General features: G+C 42.4%; 2 protein-coding genes across 2 annotated transcripts; one reads left to right on the top strand and one right to left on the bottom strand.

Moving 5' to 3' along the window:
• The first annotated feature begins 258 nt into the window (after positions 1-258).
• inpp5l (inositol polyphosphate-5-phosphatase L) lies at positions 259-15,418 on the top strand. The gene is made up of 16 exons (XM_037481677.2): positions 259-784; positions 3,617-3,658; positions 3,978-4,078; positions 5,714-5,801; positions 8,574-8,637; positions 9,356-9,459; positions 9,713-9,765; positions 10,500-10,619; positions 10,802-10,886; positions 10,980-11,075; positions 11,164-11,238; positions 11,557-11,630; positions 11,723-11,834; positions 12,237-12,305; positions 12,383-12,442; positions 13,310-15,418. Exons 1-15 carry the CDS (start codon positions 725-727, stop codon positions 12,422-12,424), a joined length of 1,185 nt encoding a protein of 394 aa, XP_037337574.1. The 5' UTR covers positions 259-724; the 3' UTR covers positions 12,425-12,442; positions 13,310-15,418.
• A 1,391-nt stretch (positions 15,419-16,809) lies between these two features.
• Positions 16,810-19,001, bottom strand: nkx6.3 (NK6 homeobox 3). The gene is made up of 3 exons (XM_037481700.2): positions 18,344-19,001; positions 17,653-17,822; positions 16,810-17,346 (listed from the first exon to the last, which is right to left on the bottom strand). The coding sequence occupies exons 1-3, from the start codon at positions 18,762-18,764 to the stop codon at positions 17,119-17,121; spliced, it is 819 nt and encodes a 272-aa protein (XP_037337597.2). The 5' UTR covers positions 18,765-19,001; the 3' UTR covers positions 16,810-17,118.
• Between the last annotated feature and the right edge of the window lie 1,339 nt (positions 19,002-20,340).

The following is a 20,340-nucleotide window of genomic DNA, read 5'->3' as shown; positions in this document are numbered from 1 at the left end:
ATTATTCACAAAGGACTTTGGATGTAATTTTACATTTTAGTATCGCATTTAAACCATGCATTCAATCATACATTATTTCGATAAAACGCTGAAGATGGTCAAAGCAACACATTTTAAATTATTCTGAATTCAAATATTACGGGATTATCTTGGGGGGGGGGGGGGCACTCTTTGTTGTGACGGCCACAACTTTAGCTCGACGAACGAGGATGAACTTGAGCGCGAGGAGGAGACCGCGCGGAAAAAAGGGGGCGGAGCCGGATCCCCGACGTTGACGACAATGACGTGCCTCAATCTCTCGGTTATCTGAGCTTTCGCTAAAAGGGCGGCAGCAGACGCGCCGTCCATGCCGGTTTAAGTCCGCTAAGAAGCCACTAGTCCAATTAACCGAGAGGAAGGTGGGAATACACGCAAGTTAGGCTTCTCAAACTGACGTTAACTCACTGCTCCGCGTCTGGACCATGGATATGCGCGCCACCGCGGCGTATGATGAAGAACTGATTCGACGGCCCGCCGTGACCGGAGAAGTTGGACCCCGGCAGCGACACACATCAGTGATACGCATGCGTCTTTAGAGCGGTTGTAGGAACCTACTGGCGGTTTAGGGCTCACACAATAAGCCCTTGTAAGCTCCCTGAACGTCTGTTATCGGGTCCCCTGCGCGCGCGTCATCCGGAGACCCTCCGGAGCTTCCTCGGACCGTTGGTGAGAGTGACTCGTTGACATGGAAACGTTCACCGACGTGCTGCTCGTGACCGCGAATGTCGGGTCACTCTTTGACAATGTGAGTAGAATGGTGAGAATGACAGTAACGCTACACCAGCGCGAAGAGCCTCCGGAGGATTAGCCGTAATGTCGTTTAGCCCGATATAGAAAGAATGAGTCGAGAGGCAAACAAGTTTTGCCTCAAGTCGACTCCGCTGCTAGCATACACGTCACTGGTGTACAGTGTGGTACATGTGTGCTAGCCTCTTCTTGACTCGCGTATTCACCTGTGACTTTAATGTGTCGCTTTTCGTAGTTAATCGATTTAATTAACGTTAAGTCACTGTGTTACTCAAGTGAAAAAGGCCGTTTCTGTGTAACGCGTTCACCACATTTTGTGTTTATCTCAAAGTTATAATTGTGAGTTTGTCTTTATTTGTTTCATTGCTCCATCGGGGGTCTTTCAGACGCTCTAATTTAATGTTAGACACCCCTCTCCCATTAACGTTATATAATAAATATAAAGTTACAGTCTAGTCTTGAAGCTTTTTTTTTTTTTTAGAAATAACGTAAAACCACTTTTCACGGGATTAAAGAGATTAGGCTATATTTGCACTACTCAAAACAATGGTTTTCATTTCCCTCCTTGGCTGGGCTCCCAAGCCTTTGAACATTACAAGGAGGAGGGCTCTTACACTCATGGAAATTTGGCCCAGGACCATGTTTCCTGTTGCCAGATCTGGCTCCAATTTAAACTCGTTGGATCCCATTGTGGGAGATATGTAAACAGATGAATATCTGCCCCGGAAGACTTCTTTTCTGCTAATTTAGTCCCCCTTATTTCCATAAACACTCCTAAATGTTGACCAGCACTTTGGAATACGAGCAAGACGTTAAAGTCTGTCTCCGGGTAAATCCGATTGCTTTACAGAACTGGGACTAGTGTCTTGTCATAGCAGCGGAGCCGGTAAGGCAGTGTGCTGCTCTTTCACAGGGAACTTTTCTTTGGCGGACCATAACAGTAACCTGTAAAATAAGTCCTTTATTTGTTGTAAGCTTGTCTAATAATTATGAATGGACCGAGATGCATTGAATAGATCTTTTGTCATACAACTTTCCCCGTATGCAAAGAAATAGCATTGGAGAAGTCATAATACGAGTTGTCAGTTGGCACACTACTGCCAATTTTTACAATTTTTCTTCTAATCCAACAGCTTGGAAGCACAAAGCGTTGACCTTATCATCCAGATTTGTCAGGTTTTCTTTTTGGATCTAATGTTCGGTTTTATCAGTTATTTATGAATGAATCACGGCCAGTGGACACAGCCAATTGTGCTTCTTTGCGTCCATGACTGTGTTATTAGCTAAAATGAAAAAAGGAGTCCTTCTGGTTTATATTGCACAGCCCCAGTCGTCACCTGCCAGACTGCCATGCAAATACAGTATGCAAAGCCATCTCTCAGCTGCTATGAATGCGCCTGGCATCGCGGAAGTACATACAATTTGCGATGGGAAAATTCAGAAGCAAAGTGTGTAAGATAGGACACGTTTAAAGGCCACAGTTTTGGAGAAATTGCTGATGTACAGCTTATGGTCTAAAAAGAAAGACAGAGAAGACACGTCTAGAGTCAGAGAGGATTCTCTGAAATCAAGACGCTTTTAGTGTCAGTGTAACCGTGTGTTTAACATGGTGTATTTTTACTCATCGCATAAGGTGTAATTTCCGTCCCACCTAATGTATACTAGGGCTTTTACCTCAAATTCAGTTATTTTTACATTTACAACTACACAAGGCGTAGCTGTAAATATAATTCTGCCTGTGGTTTCAAGGCAAGAAGATGTCTGAGTCAGCCCCCCCAACCTTGTTGGACTGATTTAAGGACTCATCCTCATACGTGTTTCACAGTCTACCCAGCTGTCACAAGGCCATGAAATATAAAACTCTCCGTCAGAGAGGATGTATGGAAGATTAAAGCAGGTGCAGCCACATGAATGGGACTCCAGCCTGGAACACACAGCTAATGGAACACACAAGATAATATTTCCAGACATTGTGTACTGTTGTGTTGTTCATCTCCTACAAAGTTAATTAAAGCTGAGGAGGTTTCCTTTCTGTGATTGATGACTTCCTGAATTCCATTTAACTTGCAATAATGTGTAAATTACAAGCTGTGATGACTTCATTCATTTGTATGTTATTAAGTACTTAAGTTACAATTGCATAAAACTTCTTAACAGGCTCACTTTTTTAGTTGAATTCTTACCCCATTATTAATGCTTGTGATACATTAATTTGTGTAGCATCAAATGAGCCATTCAGATTTACACTTATAGATAATGTTGTGAGTAGAGAATGATGTCTAAGTAGAAATAGCAAGTTAACTTTTTATCTTTTTTATTTTTATCTTTTTATCTAAAGTTTAAGCTACTTTATACAGTTTTTTTTACCATACTGTATTTTATATTATAGATTAAGGCTGTAACTAACAATTAGTAATTTGTATTGTTGATTATTCCGTATATATTTTCTTGATAAACAGAACATTACAAAAATGTTTATCAATCACTTTTCCAGAGATCAAATTTTGTCCACAACTCAAAGTTGTCAGACATGTTTCTAGCTAGCCACACAGACTGTTGAAATGTGAAAACAAAATTGTGGGGAGGATAGGACAAAAAAAGCTTTCTGTGGTAAATGTGTTCTTTATTCAAGCAAATAGCAATTAGCACGCACATAATTCAATATTTAAATAGCCACATATTTGCTAACACATAGCTATAACGTCCTTTCAATGTGATAATACCTCAGTTCTGTTTACAGCTTGTTGAGATGTTCCAGGGTGGCCATGGACTCCCAATTGTAAATGAAACAATGCATACCTCTGATGGTTTTTGTCTCTTCATTTTACAGGTGGGTGAAATTCAAAATGAGTGGTTACAAGAACTCTATACGGTAAGTTTGGGCCTCCTGAATCAATACATCTCTGCTATATTTAGTATTTCCACTCATCGCTGGATGGGTCTCCCTTACGTTGTCAGGGAAATAACAACTGGTTCATAGTTGGTTATGGCAGCATTACATTGGTATTGTCCTCTGCTTAACGGATACTTTAATCACACAAATCATTGATAACAAAGGCACATATTCACTAGCAGAAAAGCCCTCCATAACCCCTAATGGAGAGTTCTCATCCTGCAACGTGGTGGACCCCCTCATTGCTCTGTCATGTAAAACCTGTACACTGAGGCCTGATGGTGGTGTTTTGTTGCAGATTGTCCACAGCCACAACCCACAGTTCATTGCCCTGCACTTCCAGGAGGTGGGAGGAAAGGACTACATGGTCAACATGGGCCATGCCGAAAACTTTTTCCGGTAGGACTTTCGTGCTGCTCAGTAAAGTCATGTTCATTGTTCAGTGTGTTTGATATAATCATAAGCTTGTAAAAAATATCTTTTCTCTCTTTATTTAGATTTTGTTTTGTTACTCAAACTAGAGAATTTGTTTTCATTATTGATATTAGGGTTGTCACAATACCAAAATTATGATACTATACCTGCCCAAATATTACGATACCCGATACTTTCAATACGATACCACAAATAGATACTGGAATATTTATCTATGATAGTACTAAATAAAACATCTGTAAGGTTCCCTTTTTACCGGCTTGTTCCTGCCCAGCTTTTTGAACACTTAACAAATGGCATTCATATTAGTATTAACCTACAGCAAGATATTAATGAAAATGACATGGCAAAATCATAGCATTGATTACACACGGCTATGTAGGCCTATTGTCCGTATCTGACTATATGACTACATAGTTATTTCCAAGTATGAATTACATAATTTTACAGATGTGTGTTTGAGATGGAAAAAAAAACTAAAGCTATGTGGATTGTGTACATTGAAGATGGACACATAATTAAAGGGCAATTTCTCCCGTTTATTGAAAAACGACAATAAAAATTGCATTGAGTGTGTATTATTTGGTACAATTTTGTGTGCATTCTGACCTCATGACCACATAGGCCCACATGAGTGAAATTGGAGGTCACTTTGCATCTATATATTTCTGCTGGACTATTCAGTAACTTATTTGCTGTCTTGCTTTGTCTAGTGTTGCGCTTGCTTGATGTTTGACTGACAAACACAGCTACAGGGCGGCCAACTCTCACGGTTCCCCTGTGTGACACACACGCTTTTGCAGGTTTTGACACGCATTCACGGCACACATCCAATGTCCCACGCTAGAAAAACAATCCGTGTGGGTTCATCTCCGAACCGTGAGAGGTGGCAGCCCTGTAGCTGTGTTTGTTGGCTTGACAACCACTTTCCAGTCAAACATCAGCAAGTGCAACACGAGACAAAGCAGACGTCCTCTTTCACCCGGACATTTCTTCTTTTAGAGACCAAAAAAATGCGTAAAATAATAAATACTTTGTACCTGTTATAAATACCGGTATTTCCAGATCTCATTTCTGGCATCTTTTTTTTCAACAAGCCTGTCTGTGAGGACGGCGACAACAGCTCCTGCACATGGGGACATGTCTCCCTGAGCCTGTTGCATGTGAGCTGGCAGCCCCGCCCACCCAGTCAATGCGTGCAGGCAGACAGGGAGCGGAACACTGAGTGCGCTCTGGTTTCTGCTTTCTTAATGAAGTACCGGTACAAAAATATTCAAAACCGTGGTACCTTTCTAATACCGGTACACCGTGCAACATTAATTGATATACATTTCAAATTATTTTCTCCACTCATTGATTCATTGTTCTATCCATAAAATATGAAAAACAGTGACAAGAAGTTAGTTTCGAACAAAACATATTATATTCGGATAAAACATATTATTTTTTTATAGTCACAGAAGATTAAGAAACCCCATAAACATTCACATTTAAGAAACTGGAATCAGTTAGGCCTGACAAATAACTCAAATCTAACGAATTGACTAACTTCTTCACTTTTGCACTACATCGGAAAAACATCAACTGTGTTGTTTACAGGAACATTGACTCCAGTGAGGAAATGAAAGACTTTGACAGGGTCTGCATCTATGTGGACAACCAGTTCCAAGCCGAAGACAGTTTCACGGTGAGAAACACCCTCGCATCACATCTGAGTAGTTCACAAATGCTGCCACTAGATGGGGCTCTCCTCCAGGTTAGTACTCAACGGTAGCTTGAGGTGTCAGAGGAACCCTTCTGAGTAGTAAATAATAGTTCTGGAGAATGGTGCTGAAACTCCAGAAGAACATTTGTAAATACATATAAGTTATTTGATTTTGAATGTTGTAATTATTTAACAGTTACAAAAGCATAAAAACAGACAAAAAAACCCCAAAAAGTCTTTGAGATTAGATTACAATTTCATGGGCTCACAAAACATCCCAAATCCAATCACAATGGAAATCAGACTTTTATTTATTTATTTTATCAGGAAATCCCATGTCATGGGATATTTTTAACAAAGCAAGAATGATATTATATTTGGAATTGTTTTACATTCACAATAAAACCGAAAAAACATTTTAAATATAACACAATCAGAAGTATCAGTGTTGCATCTGGGGAAATGTTTGATCCAGAAATGCACAGCCTCAGACGTAACACATTCTTACGTGCGGCTATTATTATCAATATTATTGTCTTTCGATTAGCTGATGCTTTTATCTAAACGTGACTTACAATAAGTTACAGACCCAGATCAAAGAGAACCTAAAAAAGATCAATTTCTTCAAGAGAGCCAAGCTTCAAAAGTGCTATAAGAAAGTGCCACCTTGAGCGCTGCTGTAGTGCTTCCTATTCGAGGTATCGTAGGAAGAGGTGTGTTTTTAGTGTGGCAGAAGTTGTAAAGACGTTCTGCTTAGATGGTAGCATTCATCTGAAAGATAAAGTTTGATATCAAATGTTGTAATAGTTAATCAGTTACAAGAGTTCTGGAAAGACGAGTGCGACTTAAGTTCCTTATCCTCTTTGTCTCGGTGGAAGTAGCGCGCTGCTCTGTTCATTGGTTCAACCTCAACTCATCACCTGTCATCAAAGACAACTCTCTTCTTTTAGTGACCTCACCCAGCAGGCACCTTTTCAGTCTTTCTCCCGTTGGGAGCTACCCATAACGTGTTTGTCAGCGCTGGTTGGGAGTAACACCTCCCGGGTTGAGGAAAGGGGCTGAGTATTTCTTTAACTATTAACCCTTACTCCTCCCATGCGATACCTCCACACTGGACGTCTGACAGTAGGGGTCAATGGCTGCATTTGTAGACTAAAGGTGTGTGAAGTAAAATGGAGAAAGTCAATGGCCAGGTGTGGGGAGGGCTATGGGGGGGAGACAGGCCAAAGTCAATACATTTAACTCTAGATTAAAACCATTGATCCCAGCCCATTTGTGCACAATAAATAAAGTGCTGGGAAGGAGGGGGGCTTGGAAGACAGCCGGGACTAAGTTTCCCCCGAGCTGGAGTGTTTGCACCCTGCACTGTTTACCCTGAGAGGGTTGCAAGCCCCCCCCCCCCCCCCCCCCCCATCTCCCCTAATGCCTCATTCTCATTTCGTCGGTGCCACCTGCATTGATTTTCAATTTGTTTCCCCCTGGCTGCGGATCATCAGTTATTTGGCCAAGAGAGAGTTTGGGCCGCTCTCCTTTCAGAGGGGCTGCAGGAGTAGAGGGGGCCGACCTCCATGCATTCCCAGTACAAATGGTGTTTTGATAAAAAATCACTTGTTGGTCAATATTTTTTTATTAAACTGTGCACAAACCTGATTGATGAAGATAGGTGTTTGGCAGAGTATGTGGAGGAGAATGTGTTTCTGAGTTTCAGTGTGTTTTGAGTGCTTTCGTGTGGGAGTTAAGACAACCTCGGAAAAAGAGTTCTTCTGAGCTAATTATCATTACTTTAGTCATTAAATCCTCTTCCTTAAAATCCTAATTTCTCCACTGTTAAAAATGAACTTGCTTCTCAAAAAATGTCTTTTTTGTTCAGCTTTTAGTTGGGGCTTTAAGTTATTAACCCTCTCTGACTCGGTCAAATGAGTCCATGGCTCAAGCCTTCATTTGGACAAGTTGGTCACTAATTGCAGCTCACTGGAGCCGACCACGGAGACGCTTCCATTCTATTAGATGAGGATGACTTTGGCACTGGTGATAAACGATGTCTTCAGGGAGAGATCTCTCATGCTCGGGCTGGATGTTTGTGTGTGCACAGCGGCCCGTCACGCCCCGAGCCCTGTGAGCGCCGGCTGATTTTTCTTCGGCCCCCAGTCACAGCGGCAGCGCTGGCAGACAGCAGGCCTACTGCTTAATACCTTTTAAATTGTTTTAATTTTCTGTCTTTATTGATCTCACGGGGCATGATTAATCAGATCAGTGGAGCAGGCAGTTAGTACATTAAAAATTGTCAGCCCCATGTCAAGGATGATTGGGTGCTGAAGTGTGTGTGTGTGTGTGTGTGTGTGTGTGTGTGTGTGTGTGTGTGTGTGTGTGTGTGTGGGGTGGGGTGCATATGTGGATGTGTCATGCAGTTGTGTGTTCAGGTTGAACGTCCCTATTCTTTAAAGTTTTGCGTTTCCTGGATAGAGCAACAATATCCTGGGGATTGTTCAATAAAATGCTTGCAATTCAGCTCACACGGTGACTGAATGAAGACTGGATTTGACTCGAGGAGATGATTGTAATGTTTAGGATCAGATCTAAACAGATCAGACAGAGCTTATGTGTTCCAGTAAAACTATTAAATACCGTAGGATTCATTTAAGTTTATTGCTTAATAAATGGAGAGCAATTCTGGGAACTTTTGTTTTTCTACATATGGATTTTCTTCTGTCGTATGCAGTGTCTGTAACAAAATTATTTTTTCTTTCTCCGCAGGCTTTGGGGAGCTTGTACTTCATACGGAAGACACTGAAAAACATCTATCAGTATGATTTTAATGGTAAGAACTTTACTCCTTGTCAGTCCCCTTATCCCAAATCCAACTTCTTCAGTCTCTGTGTATCTGCCGATGGCGAGTAGTGTTACATTATTAAGATGTATAGCTCACTGCGCGGAAGAGACTGGAGTCGTGCCATGATGTGTAGGGCAACATCAGGCATGACCTCAACATAGCTCTCCTTAAATTTACTGAATTTTCCTTTATTGAAATAATGCAATCCAATACGTGCTGTGCCTATAGTCCCCAAAACCCGACCCATTTGATATTCAGTGAATCTCTACTCCTTATTAATGGTTTGCAATGATTTTCAGGATTTTATTATAATTTCTTGGATCAGGATCTTCAGAACATTTCTATTTATATAATGACAGTTTGATGGCACACCCTTCCTGGCCAAGTATTTGCAAAGAACCTGAATTTCAAGTTGAGCTGTTATCTTCCCGCTGCATAGTCTAGTCACGTTAGGCGTGAAAAAGCTCCTCCGAAAAGCTTATGGAAGAGCCATAAACATCCTGCAGCTGCCACTCGCTGTGTGGCCCAAACCGATTGTTGTCCACCAAACACAGTCTAATGGTTTGCTTATAGATCCTCTCATCACGTATGCCGCTCTGATGAGGTTAACACCAGTTTATTGATTGCTTTTTGCATGTTTTCTCACTCTTTTACATGTCATCGCCCCCTCCCCCACCGTCTCTCCCTCTCACCCTGCCCCACACAGTTAAGGATTTTAAAGCAGTGTCGGGACGAAACAAGCATGTGGGCCCTCTGGAGGGGGTCGCTACCGTGGAGAAAGAAAAATTCCCAAAGAATTTCTGGCCTGATGTGAGTATGTATGCATGAGGGTTCATCTGTGAATGCCTACATTTGTGTGTGTGTGTGTGTGTGTGTGTGTGTGTGTGTGTGTGTGTGTGTGTGTGTGTGGGGAGGGGTACACGAGGGCTGTAGGGGCTGTCTACCCACTCTTGACAGGGAGATGAGACAAATTATGTGAAAGAATCAATAATTATCAGTTTGGCCCTTCAAAGACACGGCTCACTGCTGTTTAGTGACTCACTCTCATTTGTCTCTGTTGCAGTTCAAGTGGTCCAGAAAGGGCTTCATGAGGACCCGCTGGATTATACACAACCAGTACGTACTGTGCACTAACCGCACCTTGATTGAATAAAAAAAAAAAAAACGGCAGCCTTGGGCTCAATCACCCTCCCTTTTGGATGTTTGCCAACTTCTGTGAAATCCGGTAATTGTAAAAAAAAAAAAAAAAACTGTTGTGAAAACTGAGCGCTCTTGTGACCAAGCAGGTTGCTTCACTCAAACTGTTTTTTGTGAATGATTTATTCCTTTCATGCTTCCAACCCCAGAGGAGGTTTCAGTACTAATGCTGATGTATATTTTGATACCACTGAAGTAAATGAAGCAAAACATGTCTCTGACTTGACCCAGGATCAATCTGCTGCCACAGCTGTCTGTGTTTCCTGGAAACTAGTCACTATTTGCTCTGCTAGGTTGTCGCCTGGTGGTAATAACAAAAGGAGCCCACAATCTGTGTGCCGCAAAATCGTGCCGTGAGTCAACCCGGTCAGCCTTTGTCTGGTGCACATTAATTGTTTTCCATTGACAGCCAATGAAAAAGAAAAAGGAAAAAAAACGCTCGGCACAATAGACAAGTGCTCGTTTGTGGACTCGCCATTAACACCAGCGCGTTCCCCGATAAGAAGGCTCCTCATCAGTGACACGCGTGTTGGCACCCTAACAGACAGACACACTCACCTATCGCCGTGCCTTGCTGTTATCTAATTGTTTCCTGTTTCCTTCTCCACCTGCCACATATCGCCATGTTCTGTCCGTGGGTGTGTTCTTCACAGAGGTCTGGACCTGGTCAATGTCCACCTGTTCCACGATGCCTCCAATCTCGTTGCCTGCAGCTCCAGTCCGTCCATTTACTCAGCCAACCGCAAAAACGCTCTCAGATATGTCATTAACAGGTCAGACTTCCATCTGTGCACAACGTTGACGTATGACAAAACATGGCTGTAAAATGTTCAACAGGATCTTTCAGGAATGTAAATAAACAAATGTCCTTTAAATAGAACATTCTGATGATAATATGACATTCATGGGAAATTGTACAAGCATTTGCGTGTGATAAAGTGCTTCTTCCTTCCAGGATATCAGACAGCCGCTACACTCCTCTGCCTTTCATCGTGTTTGGAGATTTTAACTTCCGTCTAGACACGCTTAGTCTGGTCCAGGTATGTTACAACCTCTTTTCCTGAATCTCAGGTGATGAAGATGTGTTTCGGCCGGGCTTATTGACCTGAGCCCTTTCTTGTGTTTGTGAGCAGCATCTGTCCACAGCGGCGGACGTGCAGACAGTGAAGAAGGAATGCAGCAATGAAGTGGAGAAGATCATCTGTGAAGAAAAAGACAACGACCGCCAGGTGATTAAATCGTGATCTGTTAAGACCACTGCGATTTTTTACAATTTTGGTGCAGGATTCACTTGACCCGCTTTCGTCGTACCGACAGGTGCTGCTCCGCGTTGAGGATAAGTTGTTCGTCTACCTGCACCCGGCGGTTTTCCAGGAGAACAACGGCAGCGCGGTGAGAACACTCACCTCTCACCTACTACGATGGGCTACACCACAGCTTCAAAAAACGATGTGCCGTCACTGAAACATACGCTACAAGAGGGTGCTAAGCAACTATCTGGCATGTCCTCACAGATTTCAGATTAGGTCGTATCAGGGGCAAAACAATTACATGAATGACAGTAGAGTAAAGACAAAAGGTCTACGGTAAACAAATCTGTGATAACTTTGACAGTAAAATGGGTTTAAATTGCACTCAGTCACATCACGTCAGTTTTTAATGGGTTGAGATTTCCTGTGTGGCTAATCAGCGCTGGCTTCTACCCTTCAGTTTTTAAAGTACGACAAAGAAGTTGCAGCCTTTCATGATGTTATTAAGGAAGAGGACATCGAGTTTCCACCCAGGTAACAGAGGCACACGCTGCAGCCCACTGTGTTCAAACTCCCGCCTCTGCCCTTATCCTCATAAATACAACGTCGGTGTCCCTCTCTCTCAGCTACCCCTACAGCGAGGAGTACACTAAACCGACCCAGTACATGAACACTCGCTGTCCGGCCTGGTGTGATCGTATCCTAATGTCGCACTCTGCCCAAGAATTCATCTACAAGGTCAGTGAGTCAAAGCCACAACCATTCTATTTAAAGGTTAACTTCAGAACGTTCATCTGTCGTCACACTTATTTTCTCCGATGGCAGGCAACTTCATTTCAAGATTTGTGTAATTTATCCTAAATGCAAACCACAGGTGGTATTATTAGATAGTACATTTTACAACTTCTTTTATGTCCCTTATCTTTCTTAGCGCTACGCCGCATTGTCACTGTCGCCACTTCAAGCTTCTCAAAGGGCACGAATAATGAGAAAACAGGGTTGTAACAAGCTAGCCAATGTAGCTAACAATCGTCTGACTTTGTATGGACTGAAATATCTAACACAAGTTATAGATGGAAATGATTATGTTGAATGCTACATTCTATTCCCTTATCACTCAAGTACCCTCCTTCTCTTCAGGGAGAGGACGGGGAGAAGTGTGTTGTTTACAACACGGTGGGTCCTCGCGTCTGCATGGGAGACCATAAGGTAAGCAGGTTTAAATAGCTGTCCATCGTGCACAAACAATGTTGCGTAACTCTGCTGTGTTTTCTTTTCTCTTTTAGCCAGTTTTCTTGTCCTTCTCACTGAAGACAATTGACCATTGACTAGGATCCTTGGAAATGGTGAGAGCAAATTCCAGCGAGAGTGTTCATACTGTACAGCTTGTCAAAGTGTATGTGTGTCTATGTTGCCATTCCATAGGGGTCGGGGAGGTTGCATTCAGTGTGTGAGAGCGATCACAGTAATCTGGCTCAGGTCCCAGGAGAGCCGTAACCCAGACTGCCCCGTTGGAGTCGGGCTATGAACTAAGATGAAGTGCTTGCGGGACACGAGCGCTCCTTTGTGTCCAGCGCAGTCGGACCCCGAGCCATCAGCACCTTTCAGTGATCTATGTCTATCGAATCCTCTCCACTGTCACTCTGGCTACGCACCAAGTGCATTGCTGGCACGCTTTTCATTAATTACAACCTGGATGGTCGGCCAGAGGAACATGAATTCTGCCGGATAGCGTATTGGCATTTTTACGGTCATGATTTTTGTTGTCTTGCCGTCTGAATTTCTCTTTTTAGTGATTTACTGCTTTTTCACCAGTGTCCTTTTTCAGGCGGCTTTAAAAAAAAAGAGTATACAATGAAGGGACTTAAAAATGTTGCTTCTCGTTTTTGTGTTTCACCTTTTGAGACACTGAACAAGTTCATTCCAGTTCAGTATTTTTGTATTTAATTTGTGACCACATGGGATTGGTTAGCTTGCTTTACAAAGTAAGGTGTTTTCAATTACTTTAATTGGGCTCTTATTATTTTTATGAAACCCACTGCATCCAACACCTGTGCTTTGAATTACTGGAAGGAAAAGTTAATTATCTCTGGTTGAGTAGAAACCCAGCCCTGTTCTCATTCCTGTACTGTCTGTCTGTTGGCACATTATGCGACTTATCGGGGTGTGTGTGGGTGTGGGTGTGGGTGTGTGTGCCTGTGTGTGTCCTGCAGGTCTCTACCTACACCATCCTCGCAGCTGAATCCACAGTATCAGTACAAGAGGCTATTCACCATAAAAGTTACCAGGCACAAACTCTCCCGTCCCGCCAGCAGCAGGTGTCAAATGCTGTGAACTACACGTCCCTGGTGTCACACACATGACTGTCTCACTGCCACGTGCTGTCCGACCACAACCCGAGGGACACAAGCTTATCAGCAGCTGGCGGTTGTAGTTTTCCAGATTATCTGCTCGCTCTCAGATCTTAAATCCTGTTACCGGAAAGCTTGGCATCACAGAGAATGTTCCTGCCATTCCTGCCTGCCTCCATTGGGACAGAGACTGAAGTGATCACATGGACGTGTATGCAGACCATTCCTACCTTTTAAAATGATGCCTTTTTCTCACAGGCAGTGTCAGACAAACCCCACCGTAAACATGCTCAGCGCTTATCAGCCCTATATATTTTATTCAATGTCCTCAGCCAGTCCGATTATTTTTTTCCAACTGGACTGAATATCTTCCACTCCAAGAGGTTTTACATTTTTTGATCGTTGGGTCAATAAGAATCCAGTAGCATAAAACTGCTGCAAATAATGCTATTATTAAAAACAACTATAAACCCACTAATCTTGTTGAAGACTAAAAACTTAGGTGATTTTTAATATCAAGTATTTGACCAGTCCTGCTGACCATGTGTGTATCATTTTATTTAACAATTATAGTTCAGAGATTTATACTTGTTGTTAGCTATCACTGTAAGCAACATTTTACTCCAGTTCAGGAATGCTGCCGTTTTCTGTCAACACAACAGTTTGTCCAGATGCCCTCCATAGATAAAACAGCTAACTCTACATACGTGCTGCTAATGTGCTTTCTTACACTGCGTTTCCTATACTTGCAGGTTTGTTGCTTTAGGAATTCTGCAAAGGATAGAATGTATTAATGCAACAAAGCTGTCAAAGTTAAAGTGACATTCTAATGTACCAAATGTACAACAATACCAAGTGCTTTATTCTACAACCTATAACACAGCAGTTCTCATCCTCACTGTCTAAAATGATTTTCCCCCTTTTCTGGTTGTCATTGACCTAATGTCATTAGCAAAAAAATTATACTGCGTCCTCATCTGACTACTTTACGGGGTAGAGATGTTTCCATCCATCTGCTTCACTTAAAACTCCACATGCTGCATGAATACAGAATTGTTTGCTTTTGAATTCATTTTTGTCTGTTATTGTTTTGTTGATAAAATGTCTCACACTGTAGCACCGTGGCTGTATAATGTTTTGGATGTGTTAGTTATTGGGCAGATGGCTGACCAGCCCCCTTTACATGGACGTTTACTGTATAATGACATGCAAACCATTCTTTCTTTTGTCGTTTTTGTAGTTGTTGACTCTCTTTTTTAAATTATGCCTTTTTCTTACAGGCAGTGTGATACAAACCGCACCACATATGTGCTCATTCCTTATCAGCCCCAAATCATTTATTAACCATTTTTGGTCAGTCGGACCATTTTGTACCAACTGCACTAAATAGCGTCCACTCGAAGGGTTTTCATTTATCATTTTAAATGCAGTATCACCAAACTGCTGTAAATAACATTTAACTTAACATTATTAGCAACCTTATGGTAAGCCAAAAATAGAAATAATGGGAAAGCAGAGAAAATGTTCTTTGTAGTTTTTCTAAAAACCTCTTCCACCTTATTGTGATTGGCATCAAGCTTGTTTCATGGCCAAAAAAAATGATACCGTAGTCCTCACATGTTCATTTCTAACTACTTAAATTTGTGTGTGTTTTGTTTTGACATACTTCTTAGTGGAACAGCATGCTCCCTAAAGGAATACTTACCTTATATAAATTCACAGACGTTGATATGAAATTTGGACGGTCTGTCATGTTTGCACAATGGTACTGAGGTCTCACCATAACAAAAGGAAGTGGTAAGAATCAGTGATGTTTATGTATTTTTTAGTAATTACGCTGTAGAAATCCATGTTTTATCCGTGGGGATCGATACAAATAAAGTATAAGGCCAGTATTACATTTAGATTAACTCTGTTCAAACACTACATTATCAAATTTCATTTTTGTTAATAAAATATTATCTTTGCAGATGTTGCACTGTTGTTTATTGGCTTTACCAGCACGGTGTGCACGATATGCTGCAACACATTATCATTTTGAAATCGAAAGCTTGGGCTTTTTTGGAAATGACTGGCATTAAAATTACATTGTTGTGTACATAATTGTTTCTTCGAAAATAATCATACGCCTTATTCCCTGTATAGGCTGATAAACTTTAATGGTTAGGTGAGGTGATGCATCACTCATCACTTGTGCATACCGCACTCGATCTGTTTTTGATAAGGATGCTCGGATCTCCACTAGTGTCTTAAAGTGAAACATCCCTTTTCAGTAGAATCCATGCAGGGATTTAGCCAAGCGTATTTCTGCCAAAAGAACAATGGCATATAAAACAAAGGAGGTGGTAAACAGGCCCAATAAAGCTGGAATGAGCTAGCTATCAAGGACACTTTTCTCAAAGTGAAACCTTTCCTGTTTTTGCTGATTCAATGGTCAGGCGGCAGCAGGTTGGAGGTAATCTCAAACATGGATTGCCTTCTGAAAATTCACATCTTTATGTCATGTTATGTTATTATGCTCCATTTGAATTTCCATAGTTACATTGTGGATTTGAGCAACATTTTGCGAAATGACCAAATTGGCGACGTATGATAATATCGGTAGTCTGTGTGTGTTTCTGATGTGAGCAAAGAAACCAAATCATCTGGTCTGACATTAACCATGCGGGGGTTAAACCCATTGAGCATATATGGTGAATGAGCAGAAGTGGTGGTATTGATTTGCTCTTAATGTGGGTTATGGGGGTCATTGTCCTCAACTCCACCGTACCACACTGGCCTCTCTCCTCTGACCTTTGCACCGGTCTGTGTTTTTTTTGCTTGCAGTTTCATTCTAACAGTCACTCAGCGGCAAATACAGTCGCACATCTATAGCCGGTGCTCAAGACCAATAAATGTTTCCCAATTATTTTTTACTTGCTTATATTTAGACAATGTACTTCAAAAACTAATGGACATTAACAAAAGACAAAGCTGTTAACTTTTAGATATTTTTAGTCATGTTCATGTAAAATTGAATTTTTTGCAGACTGACTAATCTGAATATTATAACAGTCCCCCTATTTAATCATTAACATGTGAGCTAAGCTATTAACCAGTACATCACATTATCACGGGATGTCCCATTCGATCCTTTTAAATTTGATTAAATTTTGTTTCGCTTTAGAAGCACATTTCATTAAAAACATGTTTAATGAATGGTCAGTAATATTTTCCACATATTGAAAGACCTCTACAGGTATGCCTGTATATTGGGTAATTAAAGCTGTTTTTCATTTTACATTTTCGTGATTTCTTGAAAATCCAAATAATAACAAAATAATATCAACTTTAACTTTTTGAAAAAAGAGAACGTTAAAAAACTCCGGTAAATCTTTTTTTATTTGTAGTATTATTACCGATGGCATCATGCAGTTTTTATGTTATCTTCATACATTTTTACAAAATGGCGAGTAGGCTACATCGCACTCCCCAACTCACTGAACAGTGTAACATTGAACAGGCCAGAGACACAGTAACATATAAAAGTAAACGTCTTCTTAGTTTCAGCCCGTTTTATCTACCGCAACATGCTCAAAAGATTCATCTCTTTTGTGTTTTTTTTAACGACAATTTGGCTCCGACCGCGACATGCGGGTCCGCTGAGCGCGCGCGCGCTTCCCGGAAGTGGGTCAGACGTGCGGCCCGAGGCGCAGGACGGAGAAAGCTCTGCGGTGTTTGCGCAGCAGCAGCCGGATCTTATCGTCGTCGGAGTCGGGGTCCAGAGGTTTGTTGTACTCTTCGTCCTCCACCTCGTTCTCCGAGGCCTCGCCGCCCGGCCCCGCGAGGCCCGCCTGCGTGGAGCTGGGCTCCGAGGCGCTCTTCTTCCTCCACTTGGTGCGTCGGTTCTGAAACCACACCTGCGGGACAACAGGAATGCGGCTTGTTCACGTGCTTGTTGTTTACCAACACGTCGGAAAGCTACCGGGCGGCTCGTGTCAGCGCGCAGCTATGTGGATCCACTCGTGTGTCTGCCTCACTGCGATCATAATAGATCCGAGGAAGTCACGGTGTTTTTCCTCAAAATGCACGTGTTATTTAAGTATGTGGCTGAGCTTACTTTCGATGGTCTACATTAGACTACATGTATAAAAAAAACATGTCATCAGTGGAGTAATGTGTTTCGAACACAGACGTTGTCACAAAATAAATGCACATGTCTTTACCTTGACTTGGGATTCGCTCATGCCCAGGGAATAAGCCAGCCTCGCTCTCTCGGGTCCGGCCAAGTACTTTGTCTGCTCGAAAGTTTTCTCCAGAGCAAATATCTGATGTCCACTAAATGTTGGTCTGGTGTGTTTCTTCCTTCCTGTCATCTCTCCCAGGGGACCACCACCTACAAATATCAGAGGAGAAATACTCTTAGATACTCAAGACAAAATACTGCTTTTTATTTTTAAAATTTACATTTACAGACTAAAATACTTTATTACTGCACACTCAGTAAAAAGGTAATTGTTACATTTTTGCGTTTCTACAGTTTATCCTTTATAGACTATTGTAGATGTTTAATTTGATTTAATTGACATTTTAAATGTCACACACACTCATTAACCAAGCTTTTGTCTATGTATTTTCTCATCAATTAAAACCTGAATAAATGAAAAAATATACACATTTTGAATATCATATCTCTTAATTATGTTGGTAAGATATTGGTCAAATTAGTACATCATACAAACTTATTGATGTTATATCCACTGTATATTTCTTTGTCTTTGGTTAGATTGCATCATCTTTAGTAAAGACAAAAGACACAGTGGCAGCACAAAGTAATACATCTTAATTGTTTCCGTAACACACACACACACATAAAAGTGCTGAGTCCATGCAGCAGCAGCAGCAGCTGAGACTCACTGTTGGGGCACTGCTGCCTCCCTGCCCTCCAGTCACAGCCGCTCTCCGGCCAGCAGCTCGCGCTGCGACCCTTCATGGGGCACTCGGCGCCGGGCTTGGAAAAGCCGCCCAGGGACGGGTTGTACTCTCGGTTGTAGTACATGGACGTGCTGGTGACGGAGGGGCTGAAGCCCCCCATGGTGGAGTACCCGGACAGCAGGGTGGTGGTGGTGGTGCCCGTGGAGCCCATCCCCATCATGGAGCGACTCAGGATGTCGCTGATGCCGTGAGGCGTCCCCGCCTGCAGCTGGCTGTTTAGGCCCGGGTTGAGCTTGTAGAAGGAGTTGGGCACCGAGTATTGGCACACTGGGGCCTTGAGCTCCGAGGGGAATTGGCTCAGGCTGTTGTTGAACAGAAAAGACCCCTGGATGTTTGGATCCATGGGAGGCACTGTCACTCGGCCAGGTCCAGGGTTTCAGTAACGCATCCAATCAGATCCAGGCAGGGAAAGACCACTTGATTGGCCACGAGGAGTCCTCTCGCCCCGCGGCCGGCGTCTCGGACCTGGGATCCGCGCTCACCGTCCCCAGATATTCAAATATTTAAGAACACTAACAGACATTTGAACAAAGTCCCTGGGGTTTGCTGAAGTTGCTACCGCATCAGGGGGGGGGGGGGGGGGGGAAGAAAATAAATGCAAATACACTCTTCACTCTGGCCCTTCACCTCTTCTCAGCCGCCGGGTGGTCTGAGATAATTCCATATCTGACGCCTCGAGCGAGCCCCCGCGGTCCCTGATTTTTAGCGCTCTCCTAAAGACACATGCCTCCTGCCGGCTCTCTCCTCAGAGGTGATAAATAAATAGTATCTGGATATGGAGTGGCACCTTGATAAAGATAGGCCGCATTAGAATGTAGCCTGGGATTGGCCTGGGTCTCGCAGCTTTATGGCCTCTCCATTGGCTCCTCGCTGAGAGCCAAGCCTTTTATTGGAAGGCAGCAGATTAATAGTGTTTTGAACAGGTGGAGTGGGAACAAGTTGATTTTTTGATGGCCTGCCATGTCGGACCAAGTGTGGCGGAGCAGAGGCAGCTGAGCCCGGAGTACACAGGAGGAGGGAGGGGGGGGAGGGGGAGGGCTGCCCTTTCTTTCAACGTTGATTTTCAGGATGCAAAACACTATGTATATAGTATTTTTCGGCTTGTTAGCATAACCCACATGAAACAGAATATACATATGCACCCCATGTGTACCACTTCATGCTACTTAAAACACTTATGTTAAAGCAAAGAGTTATTAAATCTAAATCTCAAACCGGTATTACCTTCTTCACTTTTAACATTATCAAACTCTCTCATCTTTAACTCCCAGTTCTAATAAACTGTGGCAAATCACACACTAACGTTGTGATTCTATTGCCATGGGCTTATTAAGTCATAGAAAATGTATAGACGACTCGAATCGGGGTGGCTCTATTGTTTTTTCGTTCTCACAGTAACCTTTGACATATTTCAACAAGAGGCTGATAGAGAATAGCATTTCCTTACAAAAGTAAATTATTCTGAATATAACGATTTACTTCAGTTGCCAATTTTCACCCATTTACTGCGGACATGTCCTATGTGACCCACGTGAAAAGAAGCCTACTTGCGATGATACATTTTAGATGTGGTCTGCAGTGTCTGTCCGCTGGCGGGATGTCTTGAGAACAGCCATGTGTGGGAGGATATCTAGTAAGTTTCCATGAAATCCATTCATGTTGTCAGCCAGACTACCAACCAATAATCGCTTGGGGCATGGCACGGCGCATGCGCAGTCGGCCGACACGCTGTGCACACACACTGCTGTATGACTAACCACCAAGGACCTTTTTAAGTTTGGGTTAGGGTTTGCATGATCTCATCGCTTTACCTGAAATGAGTATCTCACAAATTCCCCGAGACACTCAGTGGAAAGTTTTGGGAGTTTTGTCAATGTTACTTTAAAAAAAGGGACTTTCCCCAGCATTTTTTCTTGAAT

Source organism: Pungitius pungitius, chromosome 5 (assembly GCF_949316345.1).
Source record: "Pungitius pungitius chromosome 5, fPunPun2.1, whole genome shotgun sequence".
In the NCBI taxonomy this organism is placed as follows: domain Eukaryota; kingdom Metazoa; phylum Chordata; class Actinopteri; order Perciformes; family Gasterosteidae; genus Pungitius; species Pungitius pungitius.
This window is presented reverse-complemented; position numbering and strand designations above follow the sequence as displayed.